This window comes from Magallana gigas, chromosome 2 (assembly GCF_963853765.1).
Source record: "Magallana gigas chromosome 2, xbMagGiga1.1, whole genome shotgun sequence".
NCBI classification, from domain to species: Eukaryota; Metazoa; Mollusca; class Bivalvia; order Ostreida; family Ostreidae; genus Magallana; species Magallana gigas.
The window spans coordinates 5,978,188-6,000,197 of NC_088854.1; the positions used below are offsets into that span (position 1 = coordinate 5,978,188).

At 32.1% G+C, this 22,010-nt stretch overlaps 1 protein-coding gene across 4 annotated transcripts; it reads left to right on the top strand.

Annotated features, from left to right (window-relative positions):
• Positions 1 to 971: 971 nt before the first annotated feature.
• LOC105321052 (uncharacterized) lies at positions 972 to 17,059 on the top strand. 4 transcript variants are annotated; one of them, XM_066074687.1, is made up of 6 exons: positions 972 to 1,109; positions 9,405 to 9,647; positions 15,223 to 15,370; positions 15,452 to 15,604; positions 15,977 to 16,012; positions 16,860 to 17,059. In XM_066074687.1, the coding sequence occupies exons 2-6, from the start codon at positions 9,555 to 9,557 to the stop codon at positions 17,015 to 17,017; spliced, it is 588 nt and encodes a 195-aa protein (XP_065930759.1). In that variant the 5' UTR covers positions 972 to 1,109; positions 9,405 to 9,554; the 3' UTR covers positions 17,018 to 17,059. The 4 variants fall into 4 exon arrangements, with proteins under 4 accessions (XP_065930759.1, XP_065930760.1, XP_034303106.2 ...); XM_066074688.1 differs by having other exon boundaries at positions 998 to 1,109; positions 15,467 to 15,604; XM_034447215.2 differs by lacking the exons at positions 972 to 1,109; positions 9,405 to 9,647 and adding an exon at positions 12,275 to 12,426.
• Positions 17,060 to 22,010: the final 4,951 nt, after the last annotated feature.

A 22,010-nucleotide genomic window follows, 5' to 3' on the forward strand; every position in this document is an offset into this window, starting at 1 on the left:
AAATCTTCTTCTCATGAACCATAAGACCAGGAAAGCTGAAACTTGTGTGGAAACATTCTCAGGTAGTGTAGATTCAATGTTGTGAAAATCATAACCCCCTGGGAGTAGGATGGAGCCACAATAGGGGGTCGAAGTTTTACATAGGAATATATAGAGTAAATCTTTAAAAATCTTCTTCTCAGAAACTAATCAGCCAGCAAAGCTGAAACTTGTGTGCAAGCATCCTCAGGTAGTGTAGATTCAAAGTTGTGAAAATCATGACCCCCGGGGGAAGGTTTGGGCCACAATGGGGGGTCAAAGTTTAACATAGGAATATATAGAGTAAATATTTAAAAATCTTCTTCTCTGAAACAAATCAGACAGGAAAGCTCAAACTTGTGTGGAAGCATCCTCAGGTAGTATATATTCAAAGTTGTGAAAATCATGACCCCCAGGGGTAGGGTGGGGCCACAATTGGGGGGTCAAAGTTTAAAAAAGGAATATATAGAGTAAATCTTCAAAAAATCTTCTCAGAAACTAATCAGCCAGATGATTCTTTATAATTGTTAAGACTTTGGCCCCAGGACAATTCTTTGGCCTCATTAGAAGGTTCAGAGTTTAATGTAGGTTTTTATCCCATATATAAACTATTGTTAAGGATCTTTTTGAGAACTGCAATACTCAACATATGATATGACTGTAAAATCATCCTGTTAGAAAAGGGACTAATGATTATAAACATAAGAATATCCAGGGGGGAAATGAATTTTATTTATACAGGATCTACATGTATTATTGTACATTGTCCAGACAGTTTGTATTATGACTCCATTAAGCTGATTTTATCATACCTTTTGTTCCTTAGGTGAGCGATGTGGCCCATTGGCCTGTTGTTTTGTTATTTTTTAATCTTGGTGGTTCAAAGAGATATCATTAACTTTATAGACGTTGTTATATTTCAACACGGAAGATATTTGCTGACTCACTTGAACTAGTAATTGTTTCGTTAGCCAGATTACTTCATCGTTTTTCAACAGACTGAATATTCTAATTGAACGAAATGGCGTTTTTACGTTTAGATTGTTCAAATGTTGCACTCACTGTTTTAATAGTTTTGGTGCACAAAGCTGGTAAGTAGTTTTTTGTGTTTACTTCCATTTTGTTTCATTCTCATTTTTTAATATTCTACGTGTATGAAACCCCCTTTTGGTTATATTAACATCTGTTGTCGTATCCGTTTACTTAATCATTCACAGAACGTAAAATACATCCATTTTTGTAACTGTTAATCAGAAAGTCAAAAAGAAGTTAAATATTTTTCATTATATGAGAACAGAATTTGTGCTCTCCATAGGTTTTGTCGATCCTGAAAAAATTCATGCAACTTAATCTCAAATGCTTACAAAAAACGTTTGAAATACGTTTGAAAATTTAAGTTAATATATATATATCTATACGCAGATCGATAGTTTTCGATTAGTTAAAAAATGTCGTTAATTTGTATTAATAACAATTCTAAGATAAATCACGTATTTTGTTTTTTTAATTGAGATTTCTTAAGACTTTTTCATATTTCGAAACATTTCGATGAAAGGATAACACTCGAATAGCTCTATGGTAATATCCCGAAACACTGTTACCTTGTCACAGTTATTTTTTATATTCACGTAAAATAACCCTTATTTTCTGGCTATTTACAGCAATTTAATAAATATTTCCCTATGTATAGTCTGTCATTTTGTTGATTTTCATTTTCATATGTACGTATATGTTTTATCATTAACAACAGATGAAATCGATATACGGATGAAAGTGTACGATTTCCGTCTTGAAACATCCCTTCCTTTTATCTAAGGAAATTGACAAGAGTAAAACCCTATGGAAGTTGTTTTATGGCAAAATATGTTGTTCTTTTTTTTCAAATTTAAAATTGATTTATTGAATGAAAGCTTTTATTTATACAAGAAATGTTAAAAATGATTGGGAGAGTTCGACACCATTTCAGTGTACATAAACCGCCTTGCAAATAAATTTGAAATAATCTTGCCGGTGGTGTTGACTAGGGTAAGTCCAACTGGACATTTCAGGATCTCAAATTCAAACAAGAAAGCTTTGATTTCAATTATAGACATAATATCTTCTAATTGACACAATAAAAAAAACCAAATGCTTATCTGTCATATTTTAAAATCATTTTACAAAAGAATAATTCAATTATTCAATGAAAGCATGATATTAGCTAAGTCTTGCAGTATATTGTTGTTTTCTGTCCTTGAAATTTAACTCGATAGTACTTGAATAAAACAAAAAATTCAAAAATCGTATCAAGCTAGATCTTTAGTTATTTCAGTATGTTTATAAGTTAAGGACTTGTCATTTGATAGTTTGACTTTTTTTAAAAGTTATTTTGAATGTATGTAGTTACATTAAAACGAATGGACTTTTACGAATATAAAACCAAAGAGTTACGGAAATAGAAACGCTGGACATACATAATCAGTATATGTATTAACTGAATATAACACAACACATGTTTCGAACGAACTTTCGTTTACCTGGTGTGTCTTATAAAAACTATTAATTTGAATGTCTATTATATATAGAGAAAACCTTTTCTAAAGGTATTTTCATCAGGTTGGCACAATTTCGTAAAGAATTAAGTTTTAAGTCGAAGGTTCTCTCTCAGTGTAGTCAGGCGTTTCGTATTATTTACATATGGTCAATCAAGACCACGAGGACAATATCTTACTGGATGAAATACTGCAACTAGGCCTGCAGTCCAGAAGACGGCTAACGCATTCGCCTTGGCTGACGTAGTTTAGCAGCTTTTTTTACAGTTATTTCTACACAGTTTCAACAATTAATAGACAAGTTACAAGAGGTTGAAAAATCCTCAGCAGAACAACTTTGTTTGAACCTCAAGGACAATATAGCTTGAAAACTAACGTCGAGGGGAATAAGGTACAATATTTGTTTAAATATTAGATAAACATGACAAATTTAAAAATTTGTCGAATAACAATACGAATGTTGTCAAAAGAATAAAAAATAAACTTAAAACTGGACACACCTTTATCAGGATGGCACCTGGGTCCTCTGCAGGGTGGAAAACAGTACAGGAATACCAATGTAATGATATTGCTGATGACTCGCACAATGAGAAAAAGATCAGAAGCGCCAATAACAGAGCCCTTATGGGTAGTAAACAGACGCTTCCAATCGTACTTTAAACCCATGCCCTTTGCTGCTACCGGTTCTGCTACTTAGTTGTCTGAACTTGCTCTACAACAAACCAGCACGCAGCAGATCAATATTAGTAGTGCATCAGTCCTTTTGATCAGGTAGTGGACGTACCTCACAACCCAACGATGTCTGCAACATGTGCTTCCAGACTAGATGTCCCTTCAACTCTGCAAGTTCAACAGATAATTGAATAACTGGATCAATCATGCACAGGCGTAAAAAAATAGTTTACCAAATCATTATGATATTTGGGAAAAGACATTTTGAGATATCTTAAAATTGATCAAAACTGGATATAACATTCCTACTGCAATTACCCACCGAGGAGTTGTTTTGAAAAATAATAAGTCAGTTTTACAGAGATTTGCTTTTGATTCAGAAAGCATTGAACACTCGATGAAAGGGATCACAAGCAAACACAAACGAACACAAAGGACCACAATCTGGTTTTTCAATATTTTGAGAAAAAATATTAAATTTGATCTTAAATTCGGTTTACACCACATAAATATTTGTAAGGAATATTAAACAATTCTTTGGTTTCATAGAAGAGGGGAATGTTTTTGATTAACAGTCCTTGCATTTGGTTTGTCCAAAGCCCCGTACGTATAAACAAAGTGCTTAAGGGTTCCGGTTAAGTATTGAAGATCTAACAATATAGAAATTGTTCTCTTTTTAGATGACTTTGGCAGAATCATTTGAAAATGTCAGAGAATTTCCAATTTTATCAAATAATCACTGCTTGTTCATTAAAGAATAAAGAAAAAATCTATTTTCATTCTAGTTCAAGTTATTAAATGGTTAGAAATTAGATGAAATTCAGTTAGTATTTCTATTCCGAGAGAAGAATCAAAGATGTCAGGTCCTCTATTGTTTAGTTTCTTTCAGATTTGACTAAAGTTATTTAATGTGCGTTATCAGTAAAAATATACAGTTATTTATACCGAGCGCAGCGAGAAGCGGGCGAAGCGAGGATTAATGGTTACACGTATATTTAAGAAAATCAGTGAAAAATAAAAGTTGAATCAGGGATATTAAGGCCAAAAAAAATTCTTTAAGCCCTGGGCCCCGCCATATTGGCAGTCATTTTGTTTTTAAAAAGTTAGTTCGATCATTTATTGACTGGTACTTATCGATGTCTATTGCCCCTAAACTCGAATAAAATGTTCCAGTGTTTCAATAGAAGGTAACAAGAAATACGACTAGTTCTATGTATGTCTTATCAAATTATCAGATGGAAAATAAAAACATTAATAAAATCAAGGAACTAATCTTTTATAGATAGGCCTACTAAATATATCCCCGAGTACCCAAACTCCGTCACCATAAGCAGAAAACCTCCCGCGTTTCTCTGTAAATTATTTTTTGTGGTTTTTATCATTTGCAATCACTAAACATAATCTGAAACAATATAATTTATAAAATTATTAACAAAAATACTTTTATTTTTATTTAAATAAGCCCTCTGAATACGACGTTTATCACACGTGCTATCATAACTTATGAACCTAACTCCGTCACCCACATGCTCTATGATATGGCAGGGAATGAAGACTCATTAACAATTTAGTTAAAACTCAATTTGTATCTAGGCCAAGTTATAATAAGTAAAAATGGTGCATACAATTTAAATTGTATTTAATTTCATCGAAATGAAATGATCGTCAGAATAAAAAATATGTAACAACAATCACAATGTCCTTTTCAGAATTTATGGATGCTGTTTGATTTATGTCCTTATATATTTCAAATATTTTATATCATTAATTAATATATTACTTATATTTATTTATTACATTTTTAGAAATGTAGCGCATTCTAAATAGCGATATACCGGATATGTCAATGTACCCTGTATAAGGCAAAAGTATCGGCATGAGCGATTTGACGTTATCATCAAGAGTAGTGCATAAAGGCTATTGCGGTCTGAAAAAAATGTATTAATTACCTTAATCAAAAATGTATTACATGTGAAATGTTTCATCTTAACCTCTCTTAAAATGGCTGACCACCGTAAATGATCGAATGGGCCTGCATGTCAGAAATATCGATATTTTAGTGCACCCGTGAAAAAGTTTTAGCTGATTTCACACAATTAATGGTGCATAAAATGAACAAGGTTTAGTTCTGTTATTTTTTGACATATTCTTAAATTTAACCGTTGCAAATTGTTGACATTTGATTGAAGATTTTTGACATGTAAAAAATGACGTCATAATCGTACTTGATTTCAAACGGCGAAGAGTTTCCCGAAAGTGACGGAGTTAGGGTAGTGACGGAGTTAGGGGGCTATGCGATAGTATTTGATTTTATTACCGCGGCATTTATATGAAATAAGTTGATAAACAATGAAAGAAGAAATTAAAAAAAAAAAGTTCGGAATAACGTAACTCTCCTCGGCTATTTCCGAAGACAAAAGTGTACGTCTTAGGTCTGAAACATGACATCATAATGTAGACTGTGCACGCGACGTTTAGTTAAACTTTGGCTATAATGATTTGAGTAGGCCCCACAGACGGATCCTATACTGTGTTCGTTTCAAATAAATGTTGTTCTATAAAAATCAAACTGCACTAGTACTGTGTGGAATCTGCGCTCGGTCCAACGGTCACACAGTTTTTATGATATTAGCGAGCGCAGCTCGCCGGAGCGAAGCGAGGCATGTGTGGATAGAAAATTCGGACTAGTTGCACATTCATTCAACGGATTTTTTGGCGTCAGTAAATCGGACCAGTAATGCATTGTTTTAATCGTCCCAGTAGTTCCCTGTAATCATTGCACTTTTTATCACTTCACACTCTCACGAGAATCAGCAAGACAATAAAAACAATAACGATGTATATACGACATACATCCAGAGCTACCTCTAAAGTTCACCTCAGTACACTCTCAATCAAAAATAATCGAGTGACGTCACAAAGGTTTACACATTGATCCGATAGATTTTTTCGGCGTCAGTAAATTTTGACAAACAATTCATAGTACCAATGGTTTCCAACCTCACGTTCTCGCGAGAATTAAAGTAAAACTTTTGAGAATCATATGTGTAATTTAAAGAACATCATGCTTTTTAAGTAAATAAAACAGTATACTTCGCGTTCTTTTATTTCTCAGGGGAGTTTTAAAGAGTCAGGCGACACTTAACCAACGCCAGCTTTGACGTCACAATAAGCACTGATAAGGGGAAATTACTCTAACTGAAGTTATTATAAATCTGCTAAAATGAAATCCTCTCAAAATCTTGCAAAGACTAAGCTAAAGAACAGCTGAAGAATAAGGACATTTCTTCAGATACAGGAAACAGTTGTAAATTGCACTCATTTGGATGAATGCTCACATTTATTTTATTCACTATAATTACGGTAATTTCCTGAAACGTACACGTAGCATTGCTTTTTTTTTAAAGGGGGGGGGGGTGGATGGCAGCCTCACCCAAAAAAATTTGCGAGCAAAAAGAAAAAAATAATGAAAATTCTAACCCTTCACCTCTTTAGCAGTTTAGCAGTTCAATGGTTTCTTTATTTTCATTTCAATTTATTACATGCGGGAGGGGGGGCACCATGTTCTTTCAATATGATAATCACTTTAAAAGAGGAGATACAGTGCAATGAATATTTGTATATTAAAATCTTTATCATTCAACAACATTGTATCTGAGATTAAACTACTGTTCTATTATAAATAAATAAATTATAACAAATCTTATAAACTATGAATAATGAAAATTTACTGAAAAATATGTTTTATTTTTTGCATGCAAATTTTACGTTGTTAATTCTATTTTTATTGATTTATTATAATTCATTGTTTGATCACATGCTGTGCTCGCCCCAACGGTCGCACCGTAAAACATATTACAGAAACTGTTATATTCTGAAGAAACTAAAACAATGTTTAAATAAAAAATTCTGGTCTCGGGGTCATAACGATCTCACTTTTGATATCAGTCTCACTTTTCTACCAGACACTCCCATTGTTAAAGTGAGAGTGATAATAATAGTGATCTCGTTTAACTTTAATGACCTCGGAACTTGATCAAAGTTCTTCATTAGTTATAGTTTACTTCACTCTCATGTTTTGCCATTTCAGGATAGTGTATTGAAAGTAAAAGTAGATTTCTAAATTCAGATTACATTACGTGTTGACAGGATAAAACCATTTCCTAGTACACAAGAAACATATATCAAACGTTGTTTGATGAAATATTTATGTGCAAGGAGCAAGCAAAAACTTTGTATTTTTGGAGTTTCTGTAATTTATTATAATCTACATGCAGTGATAAAAATCAAACTGTCACGGTTATAGACTATGAGTTCAAGAACCACCATTGAGTGGGTCAAGAATACTCCGAACAGTTCATTTATCATTAGTTAATGGTCGATAAATGCTCTGAACAACCCTAGAGTCACCGAGGTCGTCGTTATGCCGGTCTGACTACCGATTAACAAAACAGCGTATATACACTTTTTAATGATTCAGATTTATTTATTTCAATCTCATATCACTTTTCAATGGTATAAAAAGACTATAACTTTTAAGATTTTCTAATGACAAAAACCACATGTGGCGCAAGTCATACATACAGTATACAAATATAATTAGTACATAGATTTTCTTATGTTAAATGCATCACGTATGAAGTTACAAATATTTCTTTTTGATTTAACATCTGCTGGGTTAAGAATATTATAAGATATACATGTGTTATTAAAAAGTGAACAATATTCACTTCCTAATCGTATATAAAGAGGACATACAAATAAATATGATATTCAACTTCAACAACAGTGCCACAATTTATACAATATCTTTTGTCCCTTGGAATAATAGGGTTACAATACCCGCCAACCTCTATCTGTAATTTGAGTGCACTTATATTCTTAATTGAGTAATAAGGAACGAATTTTCTTGGAAATGGAAAAATTTAAGTATGGTTGAATTTCAAGCTTGTTTAGATTTTGTGTACTTATTAATTGGCTGTAGAATTATATTCAAAATTATTTATAGATACTTTATTAGTATGTGAACCAATAATATCATCAAGGATTCATCGTATATAGAGTTTTGCTAACATGTCGTCCGTTTCCTGCAAGTTTTTCATCCTTTAAATATGCATGTTTTAAAAGCTTTGAGTTCTCTTGATCTGAAACAATTTTATGAACTCTTAAATAATATATGTATTATATAAATAGTGCCTGTTTAGGAGGGTAAGAGTTGCAATTGACACCACGAGGAAACTATTGTCAACCGACGCGAAGCGGAGGTTGACAATGGTTTTCGAGGGGTGTCAATTTCAACTCTTTGCCTCCTAAACAGGCACTATTTATTTTATTATACTGAATGTCTTAATTTTAAAGAAAACTTTACTACTTTTATATATGAATGACGCGAATTCTTTGGCGAACCGTACGCGCATAGTTTACGCGCATGTAACAATTCGTTGTGTTACCCGTTGCTAAGTGTGTTGCTTACGCTGAGGGTAATAGAACGGATTATCAACTGCGTCTAAACCAATCAGATTTCAGTATTTAACATGAAGGTATAATAAAATAATTTATATATTCTGAAAATAATTGGAAGTCCACCAAACTCTATTCTAACTGCTAAATTAGAAGCATTATTATGATCCCCTAAACTGCCTTTCAAGATAAAATTTAGATTTTGTTTCAAATGGAGTTTTGTCAAAATCTTTTGTTATATTTCGAAAACCACTTATCCAAATTTCTGAGGCATAAGTCAAAATTGGCATAATGCATGATTCATAAATCTTATATTGAACCTTTCCTGAAAGACTGTGATTCTTTGGTAGCTTTGATTTGATTATAGAATATGCTTTCCTTGCTCTACCTGCTAAATCTTCACATGCCTATTTCAATTTACCATTATCGTTTAGTACAACATCCAAATATTTATATTCATCAACAAAAGCAATAACATCATCTTTATACCTCATTGTTTTACAACTAAAAAATTTTAAGGTTCTTACTTCTAAATTCCATAGCATTTGTTTTTGTGTATTAAATTCTAACTTCCAGTCACAACAATATCTTTCCAATGAGTCAAGACAATGTTGTAACCAATCACAGCATACGTGAAAATACGAGTATAAAGAAAGGTAGCATAGTGTGATTGTGTTTGTCAGGGAAGGTATTGTCTAATTTACTATGTTTTGTTTACTTCAGCCTGTTTTACGATCTCTGAAGGATTATCTTACACAAAATCTTGTTCATCCGGGTATTATCTCCAGATCAAGAATGCAACATGGTATTGTAAGACTTCTTTAAAATCTGTAACTGTGACAGCTACAGTGAATTCCAAATGCAATTACAATAATGCGTGTACTCTTTACGCCACGACCTCTTGGCTTGGAAGTGACCCATGTCCTGGATCGACTAAATATTTTGAATGGAGTGATGCATGCAATTGTAAGTTTGCTTAATGTTTTTGTTTGATTAAATAATAATATCTTTGTAAAGCAGTAAAAATACAAATAAAAGATATAGAAGTTTTACTGTCGATCGAGAATGAAAGAAAAAGGATAAATGGGGGGTTGATGTTTTTCATTCAAAGAACTTTTTAAACAGTTTTCTGAGTAAACCAGATGTTTGGGATGTTTAATAGTTTAAACTGAATTGAACACGATTACATTTATGAGTTTGTTCTAAATAAAGTAACTTAAATAAAAAATAATAAAACACACACACACACACACACACACACACACACACACACACACACACACACACACACACATTTTGATATATTATCTTGTTCGATTATGAAATGTATTCACATTTATTTATTTTATTTTTTTAAAGAAACCTTTAAAAATCTTTAATAGTTTTAATCAAAAGATATTTAAATGTACTTTAATATTTTTGCTTATTGATAAAAAATATTTATAAACTTTAAAGGGGCTTGGACACGATTTAAGATCAAAAATTTTATTTTTATTTTTTATGTATAAAATAGTTAACTTGCGCATTTTTAATGATTGACCAAAATATTGAATGTTAAAATCAAGTTACAAGCGAGATACAGAGGTAAGAATTGGTTGTTATGTGAACAAAGCTAGAGTCTTATAGTTTTTAAAAATGTAAAGTAGAGAAATTCTATTTCTTATGCAAAATAACATGTAAAAAACCATTTAAACCAATTCAATATGCACATAAATACTATTATCACCAAAAGAAAGATACATTTGATTGAAACTTAAAACCAATACAACACCTATGTAAAAAATGACAATATTCGAGCTTTGTTTACAAAACAAAGAATTATGAACTCTGTATCTTGCTTAAAACTTGATATTTGACTTTCAAATTTTGGCATAGCATTATAACCTTATATATTCATCAGTATAATAATTGAAAATGGAAAAATGAAATTTGAAAATTTTAAGTCAAATCGTGTCCAAGTCCCTTTAACTGTTCTCTATGTGAAATCTGAGACTTTTATTCCAAAAAAGTAATTATTTTGAGAAAATTCTGGATTGTCATGAAAGTTAGGGCGGTGGTTCTTTGGTTCATGTATACCTACACAAAACCTCAAAAGTTTCTCGCCAATTAAATGTATAATACCTAGACAATCCATGATGCAGAAACCAAAACTTAAATTTAATTATTTTGGGTATTTTATCAGGCCGATTTTGACCCTTCGTGGGCTAGCATTAAGATGCTGAAAACGTTCATGTATTGAGGATTTTTTTCAGTAATAAGGCTCATATCACAAAGTCCACTGTTAATAAGTCTTGAGTAATCCTTCCAATTCTATATTTGTTATGGTTGTAAAGAATAACTCTGTGTATTAACTCGTGTACGCTTTTGCTAATAATGATTGGTTATCAGTTGGAGACTGGACCCTGTATTGTCCATGCCGACTGCATATTTCGTGTAGACAAGTGTAGACCATTAATATATTGTAATACGATATACTTGCGCATTTCTATCTGTCATAATAAAATGTACACTGAGCACGTAAATCTGATTTTAAAAAAATGTTTGTTTTAAGTAATTTTGTGCAATTATTGTATAAGTAAGTCTATAAAAATGTCATAAATGGATAATTTAATGGTAAAAAGGAGTAAAGTCCCGGGGATCTAGATACTTGGATTGGAGGATGGATGGGGGGGGGGGGGAGGTAGTCCTGTCCTATGGCAACTGTGAGACAGATGATGATGTTTTAATTTGTGGGTATCTATTGAGCACACGGCGTGCACTAGCGAACCACTGTTGTTAATTAGTTTCCTATTTGTGAGTTCATCACTATTCAATGAGAGATGTTGTTTCGGGGGTATCTATACAAGTACCATACACAGTTTAAACTCGGTGAACCACTATAGTAAGATATCTTTTGGCGAGTTCATATGTACCTTTTATTGAGTCACTTGTTGACGTTTATGAAAAACAACTGTCACCGAATTGTGGGGCATGAAACGTGTCGTAAGATAACATAAAATGTTGATACATAATCACGACAGCGACCAGCTATATATTACGGTATCCGTCTTCTTCAGAAGTTTGTCAGAATTATGGACTGCAATAAAAATATTCAGAAGATATTCATTTTACTTTAAGTTCTGATCAATTAAAGAATACAATGGTATTACATGTACTTTAATTGCAGAACTATTTACATGTAAAAAAGGGTTTATTTTTTATATATATTAAAATTACTTAATTGCTGAAGCCTACGAAAACGTATGAAATAGAAATATTTTAACAAAAGCTTGGACTTTGTGTAGTTGTGGTAAACAGCAATGTGACGTAGGCCTGTCTATTTTGTTGCTGACCACTCAGCCAGAGCTCCTTGAAATCAACAAGATTTGTCTAGTGTTTGGGCTTAGAATATTCAATCTATGCATATATCACTTGCTGCAAGCGGCATTTTTAACTTGTTTTGATGCAAGAAATAGATAATTACGCCCTACCAAAAACCAAAGTCTTGTTAAAATGGTTTTACATATAGGACAAGTAAGGTACACATTTTTTTTTTACTTATCAGAAATAGGTTGTTTTTTATTCAGTTCATCCACTGAGAGGAGATAAGATGTGTTTATGTTTAATTTGTTCATGTACCCACCAATAGAGAGACGATGTACAGTGGTGCGTAGAATGTTATTTCCGTGTAGAGCATATAAAACCCCGCAGGAACACGTCAGGGTAATGTACAGTGTTCAATCTCAAAACGGGTAGCGAAATGCAGGTAATGTTCCTTTCATAACCAATCATTGAAAACAATTCAGTTGTGTTGAAGCATTTTTTTTTAAATTACAAAATGTTTTCTTACTTGGTATTGTTGTCTTTGTGCTTACAATTTTTTTTTCTTTATAATTGACTGTTGTATGTTTGGATTAAAATTATTTCTCCAAAAATCTCAGCGTCTTAGTCGATTCGTTTTTTTCCCCAATGTCCTACAGGTTTTAAAGCATTTAGACAACGCTGACATTGGTTTTTGGATTTCCCAAACAGACTTTAAGCAATATCTTCTTATTATTAGTTTCTACCATTAAACCGGAGAAGGTTATATTCTTTATTGTCGTCTTTTTGTCTGTCTGTCAATCATTATTTCTCAACTTTGATTGCCATGCCTGTTTTGGTAAAGGTTTTAAGATTTTTAACAAGATTTTAAAACTTACATTATTAGAGAATAGAGACGAAGTTTTGAAATTTGTTAAAATTGATGAAGAAAAAATCGTGAGCGTGAATCTGTCTGTCTTTTCGTAATTTCTGTTACAGTTTTGTTAGCAACTACGTACTGTTCGCAAAAAGCTTGAAATTGTTGCATACTGTTTGTTTTCAAATGCCATATCATTGGATTGACGTGAAAAAAAATTTACATGAGAGCATATATTAACATAAGAGCGGGGGTACCGTAAATCTGGGGGGAAAACCCCACTCAAATATCTAATGTCACACATATTGACATGCACAATGTTAGGTAACCTTCGGATATCGTTTACCGCCGCCTCTAATTTCCCAGGAATCATATTATATAGTTTAGCATTTTCAAGAATAAAGTACTATCATAATGATAAACCAAAATTACAGATCTTATATTGGATTTTTGAAATAAAATAACCAAACAAACACTCAGTCTGTCTTGTTTGAGTCAATGAAAGTAATAGAAAAAAGAATCAGTTTATATAATAGTTAAATATTATCAGGGACATATGTACTGACTTACATGATAAACTATATATGAACTGATCATTGTCATACTGTTTATTGAAAAAAAAAATGATCAGGGAGTAGTTACTCAGTTATTCATGAAAAAATGTCGGGCTTGTGGTCCGTACATACCGAGTTCGAATCCCGCAAGGGCTTTTGTTGCTACTTACTGAATTGATTTTTTAGATATTCATTTTTTATCCCCAATTTGCAAATTTTATTTGATATATGTATATTTAATTTATCATTATATCTTACATAATCAAATAATTTACAGTTAATTTGAGTGACTTTTTCCAGGTGTGCTATTCCACCTCAAAATCGTTTCCTGTTTAACATTTCATATATATATATATATATAAATATATATATATATATATATATATATATATATATATATATATATATATATATATATATATATATATATATATATATATATATATATATATATATATATATATATATATATATATATAAAAATATAGACTAAAAAATATCCAAAAATTAAATTATCAATCAAATAAACGGCAGGCATATAGATTTCCTCGGTAGGCGTATGAATTCTATACAACAAGTATCTAACTTGACCAACATTGAACATTATTCCTAATTTTGTGCTAACTTATTATTATGAAGTCAACTTTATATTCCTATGATGATAAGTTAGGTTACGTAAAATGTAATTTCAAAAAATAAAAATTATCAATCAGGTAACGGCAGGCGTATAGCATGTATAGATTCTCTCGGCAGTCATGTTTTCCCTGGCAGCCGTGTTTTAGTATACGGTGAAGTAATAAACAATCAAACTTGTTTAAACTATTATATTAATTGTCTGATCAGTCTTTTTTCAAAGCATACATAACGTTCAGTGATTTTTTGTAAGCTTGTTCTTTAAAATAGATTCTATTCATGCTCCAGAAAGGAAGCCATTTCTAAATTGGAAACTTCGACCCCGACCTTTAAAAGCGCTTTCAAACCCGATTTTATATCGGTATATCGTCAAAACTGTGTATCGAATACCGCTTGACAGGCGTATACCGGTACATATCGATATATTGATACAGCCCTACAGTACACATGTATATTCAAGATAGACACAATCGAGCCTGCCAGTCAATCCAAATACCGATTGTGAGTGAAGCCCTTCTCCACACGCTGGTTATAGCTAAGGGTAATTACCTGGTTATATAAACATGTATTTTAATGACTACTACTTACGGACACCTGTCTATATAGTAAGGATGGAGACCAGCCTTCGAAAAATTTACCTTTTTTATTGTTAATTAAGTTTTAGAGGAAAGAATTGCGAATGCAGAGCACGCGCAAATTTGCTAAAAATTGTATCTAAGGTAACTATTTCCAGATATACTGTATTACTTGTGAGCATAATTAGTTCGCATAATTCTTGTGTTGTATCATGACCGTCCTTGGACATCTTTCACCGATTGTTTACCACATAAGACGGTCTACATTTAACAATTAGGTAACCGGTAGTGTACGTGTATTGCTTAAATACAGTATTCTTAGAATGCTTGCATTCAGTACTGTAATAACACATCTTTTATTGTGAACTATTTACTTTTGCTTGTTATACCTTATTGTGACGGACAGATACATGGATAGTCCTCTATGTCTACGCTTAAATGTTCGACTTGTACTTATTGTTTCTTCTTTGAGTCATCTTATGAAACACAAAAAATGAATTACTGTAAAAATGTAATATATGTGATGTATAGTTACCAACAAGCAGAGCTATTCTTTGTGAGTCAGTAATCTTTGATAATTTTTCATGATTTAAGAAGCAATGGTATTTATCTTTAAAAATTAGATGCAGACAATCACAAGAGGACTTTTTGTTTGGACAGTGTTGTTTGGAGTTTGCTGTATGCAGGCTGTGCCCCCTCAACCGGCGCAATCCGGTTTGATATCCGGTACCATTATAGCAGCTGGGTCAATCGGCATAGCGGCACTCGCAGGTTATATTTGGTTTGGTTTTTATTCCCTTGAAATACAAATGACATAAATAGATTTTTAAGTAAAAAAAATTAACTTGTTAGATCTGTACTTAACAGCAAGCGCCGCTTTGGCAGCAATGTCTGACCGTGAAAACTCCAAAAATTGCAATTGCAAGGATCAACCTCAAGAACCAGAGACAACTTGTGATGTTGTTCTTGCTGCTGAAAGACAAAAATGTGAAGAAGAAAAGAAAGGTTTATATTGGTTATGTGTTCATTTTACTACAGCTTTGATATCAAAAGTATTTTATATCCTTATTTCTTAATTACCATTTTGCATTAATTAATTAATACATTAAATTGAGAATCATACATGTATATTCGATCCCATATGAAGAGAAATAATATTTATGATTTTAAAAGAGGATAAAAAGGATAAACTTTATAGCTATTAAAAGAATGTATCTATATGCATTTGATTTTGATTGCAGTGAGGAAATGAAAACTTAAAAGATATTGGTGAAATTATGTTTTACATACATGTACTAGTATTTCATAAAATTGTATAATTATATTTCCCTAAAATGTTATGTGGAATATTACATGCTGTAGTTGATTTTTCTTCAGCTTTAGAAAGTGAAGTGCAGGAGGATGCATTCTCCAGTATGTATACTAAATCATGAATGATTTTTTTTTTTAAATCAGTCGTTTTTGTTTTAAATACTGTTCATTCGTACAGATTCTAACCTACAAAATAGATGTCTTAATAGCTCTTATATAGTGGTTATCTATCGCAACTTTTTGGGCCTCTCACGCAGGCTATGAAAAACACCTCGAATGTATCATATTTATACGCGTCCACAGCAACTCCCTTTTTCATGAAACTTGATATAAATATAAACATATAAACATGTTTTACGATTTTTGGGATATGAGTTTGACTTCATTAAACCTTATAATATACCCTGAGATATACCACAAAAGAGAATTACGAGGCTGTCTAGCCGATATTTAATTTGATGGGAAGTGACTCCATTACATGTATGTATAGACTTCTAACAGCTGGTAGTATTAAAACATTCGTGGTATTTTTCCGAGCCTGCCGGAAATACCCGAGAAATTGCAATTGTAAAAGCTATATATTATTTTAATTAACATTGATGGATTAACCTCACACAGTATAAACATTTAAATCTACAGGGAAGGAGGGATAGGGGTCTGGACACCCCCTCCTCGAGAACATTAATTTCAAGCTTAATTCGCATAGTAAAAATATTGGCCTAAAAAAAATCACCTATACCCGCGAAACACACTGCAGTACTACTAGTCGAATTAGTTCAAGCCTTGGTCGGGGCGGAGGTGGAGCTCCAACAAAAGTGAAATTCCCTGTGCTTTATATATATATATGTATATATACATTGTATATATATATATATATATATATATATCCCAATAAGTCACATAAGCATCTCATATTTTAAGTTCTTACTCTTTTTGAAATTTGTTTTAGTTTGCAAAACTACCAACCAAGAGATTTGTGAAGAGGTTTTTGGAGGACCTAGCGCGAATAGTTGCACCGCATGTTTGAATAAGTTTGAGGACGAAACTGGATGCAACGGCTCAGTAGAATGTGTTTTTATGAATGGAGTTTGTATTTTTGATGATTAATCTAAATAAAGAAGATCAACGATCATAGATAAGAAACCTTTACGATCATTGGTCCATGCCTATTGTTTTGTTGGCCAAACTTTTTAACTCTAGCAGTTTTACCTGTTTGGAAGACATATATTGTACATACTAAATGACCTTCAAATCGACATTACCTACAAGCGGGTATAACATATCCTGTATTCTTCTGGTTGCCAGCTTTAGATACATGTAAAGTAGTCCTGGTTTATTAATATAATCCTATTGGATGGACACGGCAGAGAAAAAGCAATGATTATTGTAGGATACAAAGATCCATTCATTCAGACCCGGTGATAAATTTTCTTTACAAAATTAAAATCTTTTATAGAAAAAAATTGCTTAAATGACAACATAATTCTTTGTGGAGACTTTAATTGTCAAATTAATGATACAAGTGATAAAAGTTTACACGTTTTGAAAAATATCATGAACAAATTCAACTTAATTGACTTTTGGAAAAGTGAATTCCCCGAGTTGAATGGTTTAACATGGTGTGATGCAGAAAACAACCCTAAAAGTAGGATAGATTATGTACTATTAAATGAAAATATATATCGTAAATTTGGTGGATTAATAATCAGGAAAATTCCTGGCACTCATTCTAAAGGAAATCGCATGTCTGACCATAGGTTTTTAAAATTTCACCTGAACTTATCATTTGAAAAAAGAGGCCCAGGCTACTGGAAGTTAAATGTGTCAAATATAGAAAACGATAAATATAAAAAGGAGATTCATAAAATCATTGATAATTTAGATAACTCCTTGAACCCAGTCGACAAATGGGAATGTATTAAACGTAAGATAAAAGAATTTTCTATTAATTTTTCGAAATATCAACAGAGATCAATTAAGAAACGGAAAAAGGAAATTGAGAAAGAAATTGAAAATATAGAAACTAGTAAAACTGAGGAATTCGATTATAAAAAGCTTAAACAGTTAGAAGCAGAATTAGATTCTATTTATGATAAACAATCTAAAGGTGCACATATTAGATCTAAGCAAAATGGGTAGAAAATGGCGAAAAAAACACATCATATTTTCTAAATTTAGAAAAGCAACATCAATCATCAAACGTAATAACGGAACTTTTGACTTCAAACAATGAAAAAATTCATAATACCAATTCATATATGGGGGAAATGTTTAAATTTTACCAGAGCTTATACGCAAGTAAAAACATTGATAACTAGAGCAAAGCTCGTTGCAAAGCAACGACTGGGTCTTCCGTTAATGTCGGAAGCAAAGCTGGAAGTTCCTGTAAGAAGCAGAGCTCTTAAACCAATAACAAGAGTAACTAAAATAAAAAGATGAAAAAATCGAATTATTCCTGGTACGACCTACTAAAAACCCGAATGCTTTTAAGTACGATTTAACAAAAACCTAATTGATTTCAAGAACGACTTAACAAAAAAATCCGAATGTGTTTGAGTACGACTTAACAATTATTTTTGGTACGAGTTAATTTTACTATAAACTTAACGCTATTTTTTAAACCAAGGACGCGAAAACAAAATTTCCGGAAAAATCAACTTTTACACTCCGATACCTCTGTAATGCATCGTCTGATTTTAAAACGGATTTCAGTTTTTAATTAAGCTTAATAAAAGCTGCTTTGTTGCATTATAATAAATATCAAATTATTGGTCAGAAAAGAGTTATCATAAAAAGACTTAGAAGCCCTTGTACACCCTAATTTGTGGGGCCAGCCCCTTTTTCTTGATATCAAATAAAAGGTCTCGCTAATACAAACATTTTCTTCTACAAGTGTTCATGAATTGTAAACCGTTCTCGAGATATCTGTACAAATGTGTTTTAGGGGCCCACCCTTTAACCCCTTACCGGGGCCACTAACAACAAAACTTTTGGTTAAATATTGTTCAGAACATTATTTTGAACAACTTTTGTTCTACATTGCTTTTTAAAACATTTCTAATTTTTCAGATATTAATGATCATAGTTTTGAGTTCTGGCCCCTTGAAACCCCTAATTACGTAACAGATGACTTAGGTATGGTACTGTATAGATGAACAGCTGTACAATGAACATTTTTGCTTCTATAATTTATAACAAAATATTGTTCAGTAAAGAGTTATTGTTAAAAGACATTAGAGCCCTTTTGGCCCCTAATTTGAGAGGCCAGCCCCTTTTTCTTGATATCAAATTTAAGGTTTTGCAAATTTAAACATATTTTGTTCAACAAGTGTTCATGAAATGTTAACCGTTCTTGAGATATCTGTACGAATGTGTTTTAGGGGCCGACCCTTTAACTCCTGAATGGGGTCATAAACAAAAGCATTTAAGGTAGCTTATTGACAAGAACACCATTTTAAGCAACTTTTGTTCTACAATGCTTTTAAAAATATTTCTCCTTTTTCAGATATTAATGATCAAAGTTTTGAACTTTTGGCCCCTTGAAACCCCTAATTACGTAACAGATGACTTAGGTATGGTACTGTATAGATGAACAGCTGTACAATGAACATTTTTGCTTCTATAATTTATAACAAAATATTGTTCAGTAAAGAGTTATTGTTAAAAGACATTAGAGCCCTTTTGGCCCCTAATTTGAGAGGCCAGCCCCTTTTTCTTGATATCAAATTTAAGGGTTTGCAAATTTAAACATATTTTGTTCAACAAGTGTTCATGAAATGTTAACCGTTCTTGAGATATCTGTACGAATGTGTTTTAGGGGCCGACCCTTTAACTCCTGAATGGGGTCATAAACAAAAGCATTTAAGGTAGCTTATTGACAAGAACACCATTTTAAGCAACTTTTGTTCTACAATGCTTTTAAAAATATTTCTCCTTTTTCAGATATTAATGATCAAAGTTTTGAACTTTTGGCCCCTTGAAACCCCTAATTACGTAACAGATGACTTAAGTATGATACTGTATAGATAAACAGCTGTACAATGAACATTTTTGCTTATATTATTAATAACAAATTATTGTTCAGTAAAGAGTTATTGTAAGAAGACTTTAGAGCCCCCTTGGCCCCTAATTTGAGAGGTCAGCCCCTTTTTCTCGATATCAACGGCAAGCTCGTGATAATTGAAACAACTTTTGCATTACATGTTTTAACAAATTATGTGCACATCGAAAGGTATTACAGAAAATGTGCAAAAATTTCGTGGAAAAATTTTGTGCTAATTTTCAGGTTCAGGCGAGCTTCGAGGCCTTGAGCAATTTTCATAATTGGAAGCATGGGGGTACATCTACAGACATGCATCTACAACCCCTGAAAATTTCCAGCTTCTATCTTGTTTAGTTTCGGAGGAGATTCGTGGACAAAATGACCCTTAAAAACTTACAAAATCATCTATATCTGAAACCGGAAGTGACGTCATCATGCAAAAATTTAATAATATGTAGCGACGATGATGTTCTATCACTCCTAAAAATTTCGTGCAAATCAGTTGGGTTGTTTTTGAGAAATAGCGCTCCAAAAAAGTCAGAAAAAGAAAGAAAAAAAGAATAATAAGAACTAGAGCAAAGCTCGTTGCAAAGCAACGAGTGGGTCTTCCGTTTATGTTGGAAGTAAAGCTGTAAGTTCCTGTAAGAAGCAGAGCTCTTATACCAATAGCAAGAAAAGCTAAAATAAAAAGATGAAAAAAATCGAATAAGTCCTGGTACGACTTAACAAAATACAAATTATTTTAAGTACGACTTAACAAAAACCTTTCCAATTTCAAGAACGACTTAACAAAAATAATTCGATTGTGTTTAAGTACGAATTATCAATTTCCGAATTATTTTAGGTACGAGTTAATTTATCTTTGAACACAAAACTATTTCTTTAACCAAGAACGTGAAATCAACATTTCCGGAAAACTCTTTTTTTTTTTAAATTCCAATATCTCTGTAAGGCATCGTCCGATTTTAAAACGGATTTCAGTTTAAATTAAGCTTAATTAAAGCTCCTTTGTTGCTTTATGATTTATATCAAATTATTGATCAGAAAAGAGTTATTATGAAAAGACTTAGTAGCCCTTCAGGCCCTTAATTTGAAGGGTCAGCCCCTTTTTCTTGATTTCAAATAAAAGGTCTCGCTAATATAAACATATTTTGTTCTAAAAGTGTTCATGAATTGTCAACCGTTTTCGAGATATCTAAACAACTGTATTTTAGGGGCCGACCCTTTAACCCCTTACCGGGGCCATTAGCAACAAAATGTTTGGTATCATATTGTTAAAAACATTATTTTTAACCACTTTTGTTCTACATTGCTTTTCAAAATATTTATCCTTTTTCAGATATTAACGATCAAAATATTAAATAATGGCCCCTTGAAACCCCTAATTACATAATTTATGACTTAGGTATGGTACTGTATAGATGAACATATGAAAAACAACTGTCACCGAATTGTGGGACATGAAACGTGTCGTAACATAACAAAAAATGTTGATACATAATCACGACAGCGACCAGCTTTATATTACGGTATCCGTCTTCTTCAGAAGTTTGTCAGAATTATGGACTCCAATAAAAATATTCAGAAGATATTCATTTTACTTTAAGTTCTGATCAATTAAAGAATACAATGGTATTACATGTACTTTAATTGCAGAACTATTTACATGTAAAAAAGGGTTTATTTTTTATATATATTAAAATTACTTAATTGCTGAAGCCTACGAAAACGTATGAAATAGAAATATTTTAACAAAAGCTTGGACTTTGTGTAGTTGTGGTAAACAGCAATGTGACGTAGGCCTGTCTATTTTGTTGCTGACCACTCAGCCAGAGCTCCTTGAAATCAACAAGATTTGTCTAGTGTTTGGGCTTCGAATATTCAATCTATGCATATATCACTTGCTGCAAGCGGCATTTTTAACTTGTTTTGATGCAAGAAATAGACAGTTACGCCCTACCAAAAACCAAAGTCTTGTTAAAATGGTTTTACATATAGGACAAGTAAGGTACAAACTTTTTTTTACTTATCAGAAATAGGTTGTTTTTTATTCAGTTC

Coding starts and splice junctions, on each gene's coding strand:
- LOC105321052 (XM_066074687.1), top strand. CDS start 9,555: ATGCGTGTACTCTTTACGCCACGACCTCTTGGCTTGGAAGTGACCCAT. Junction 15,371..15,451: donor CGGCATAGCGGCACTCGCAG/GTTATATTTGGT, acceptor TTAACTTGTTAG/ATCTGTACTTAACAGCAAGC. Junction 16,013..16,859: donor GCAGGAGGATGCATTCTCCA/GTATGTATACTA, acceptor AATTTGTTTTAG/TTTGCAAAACTACCAACCAA.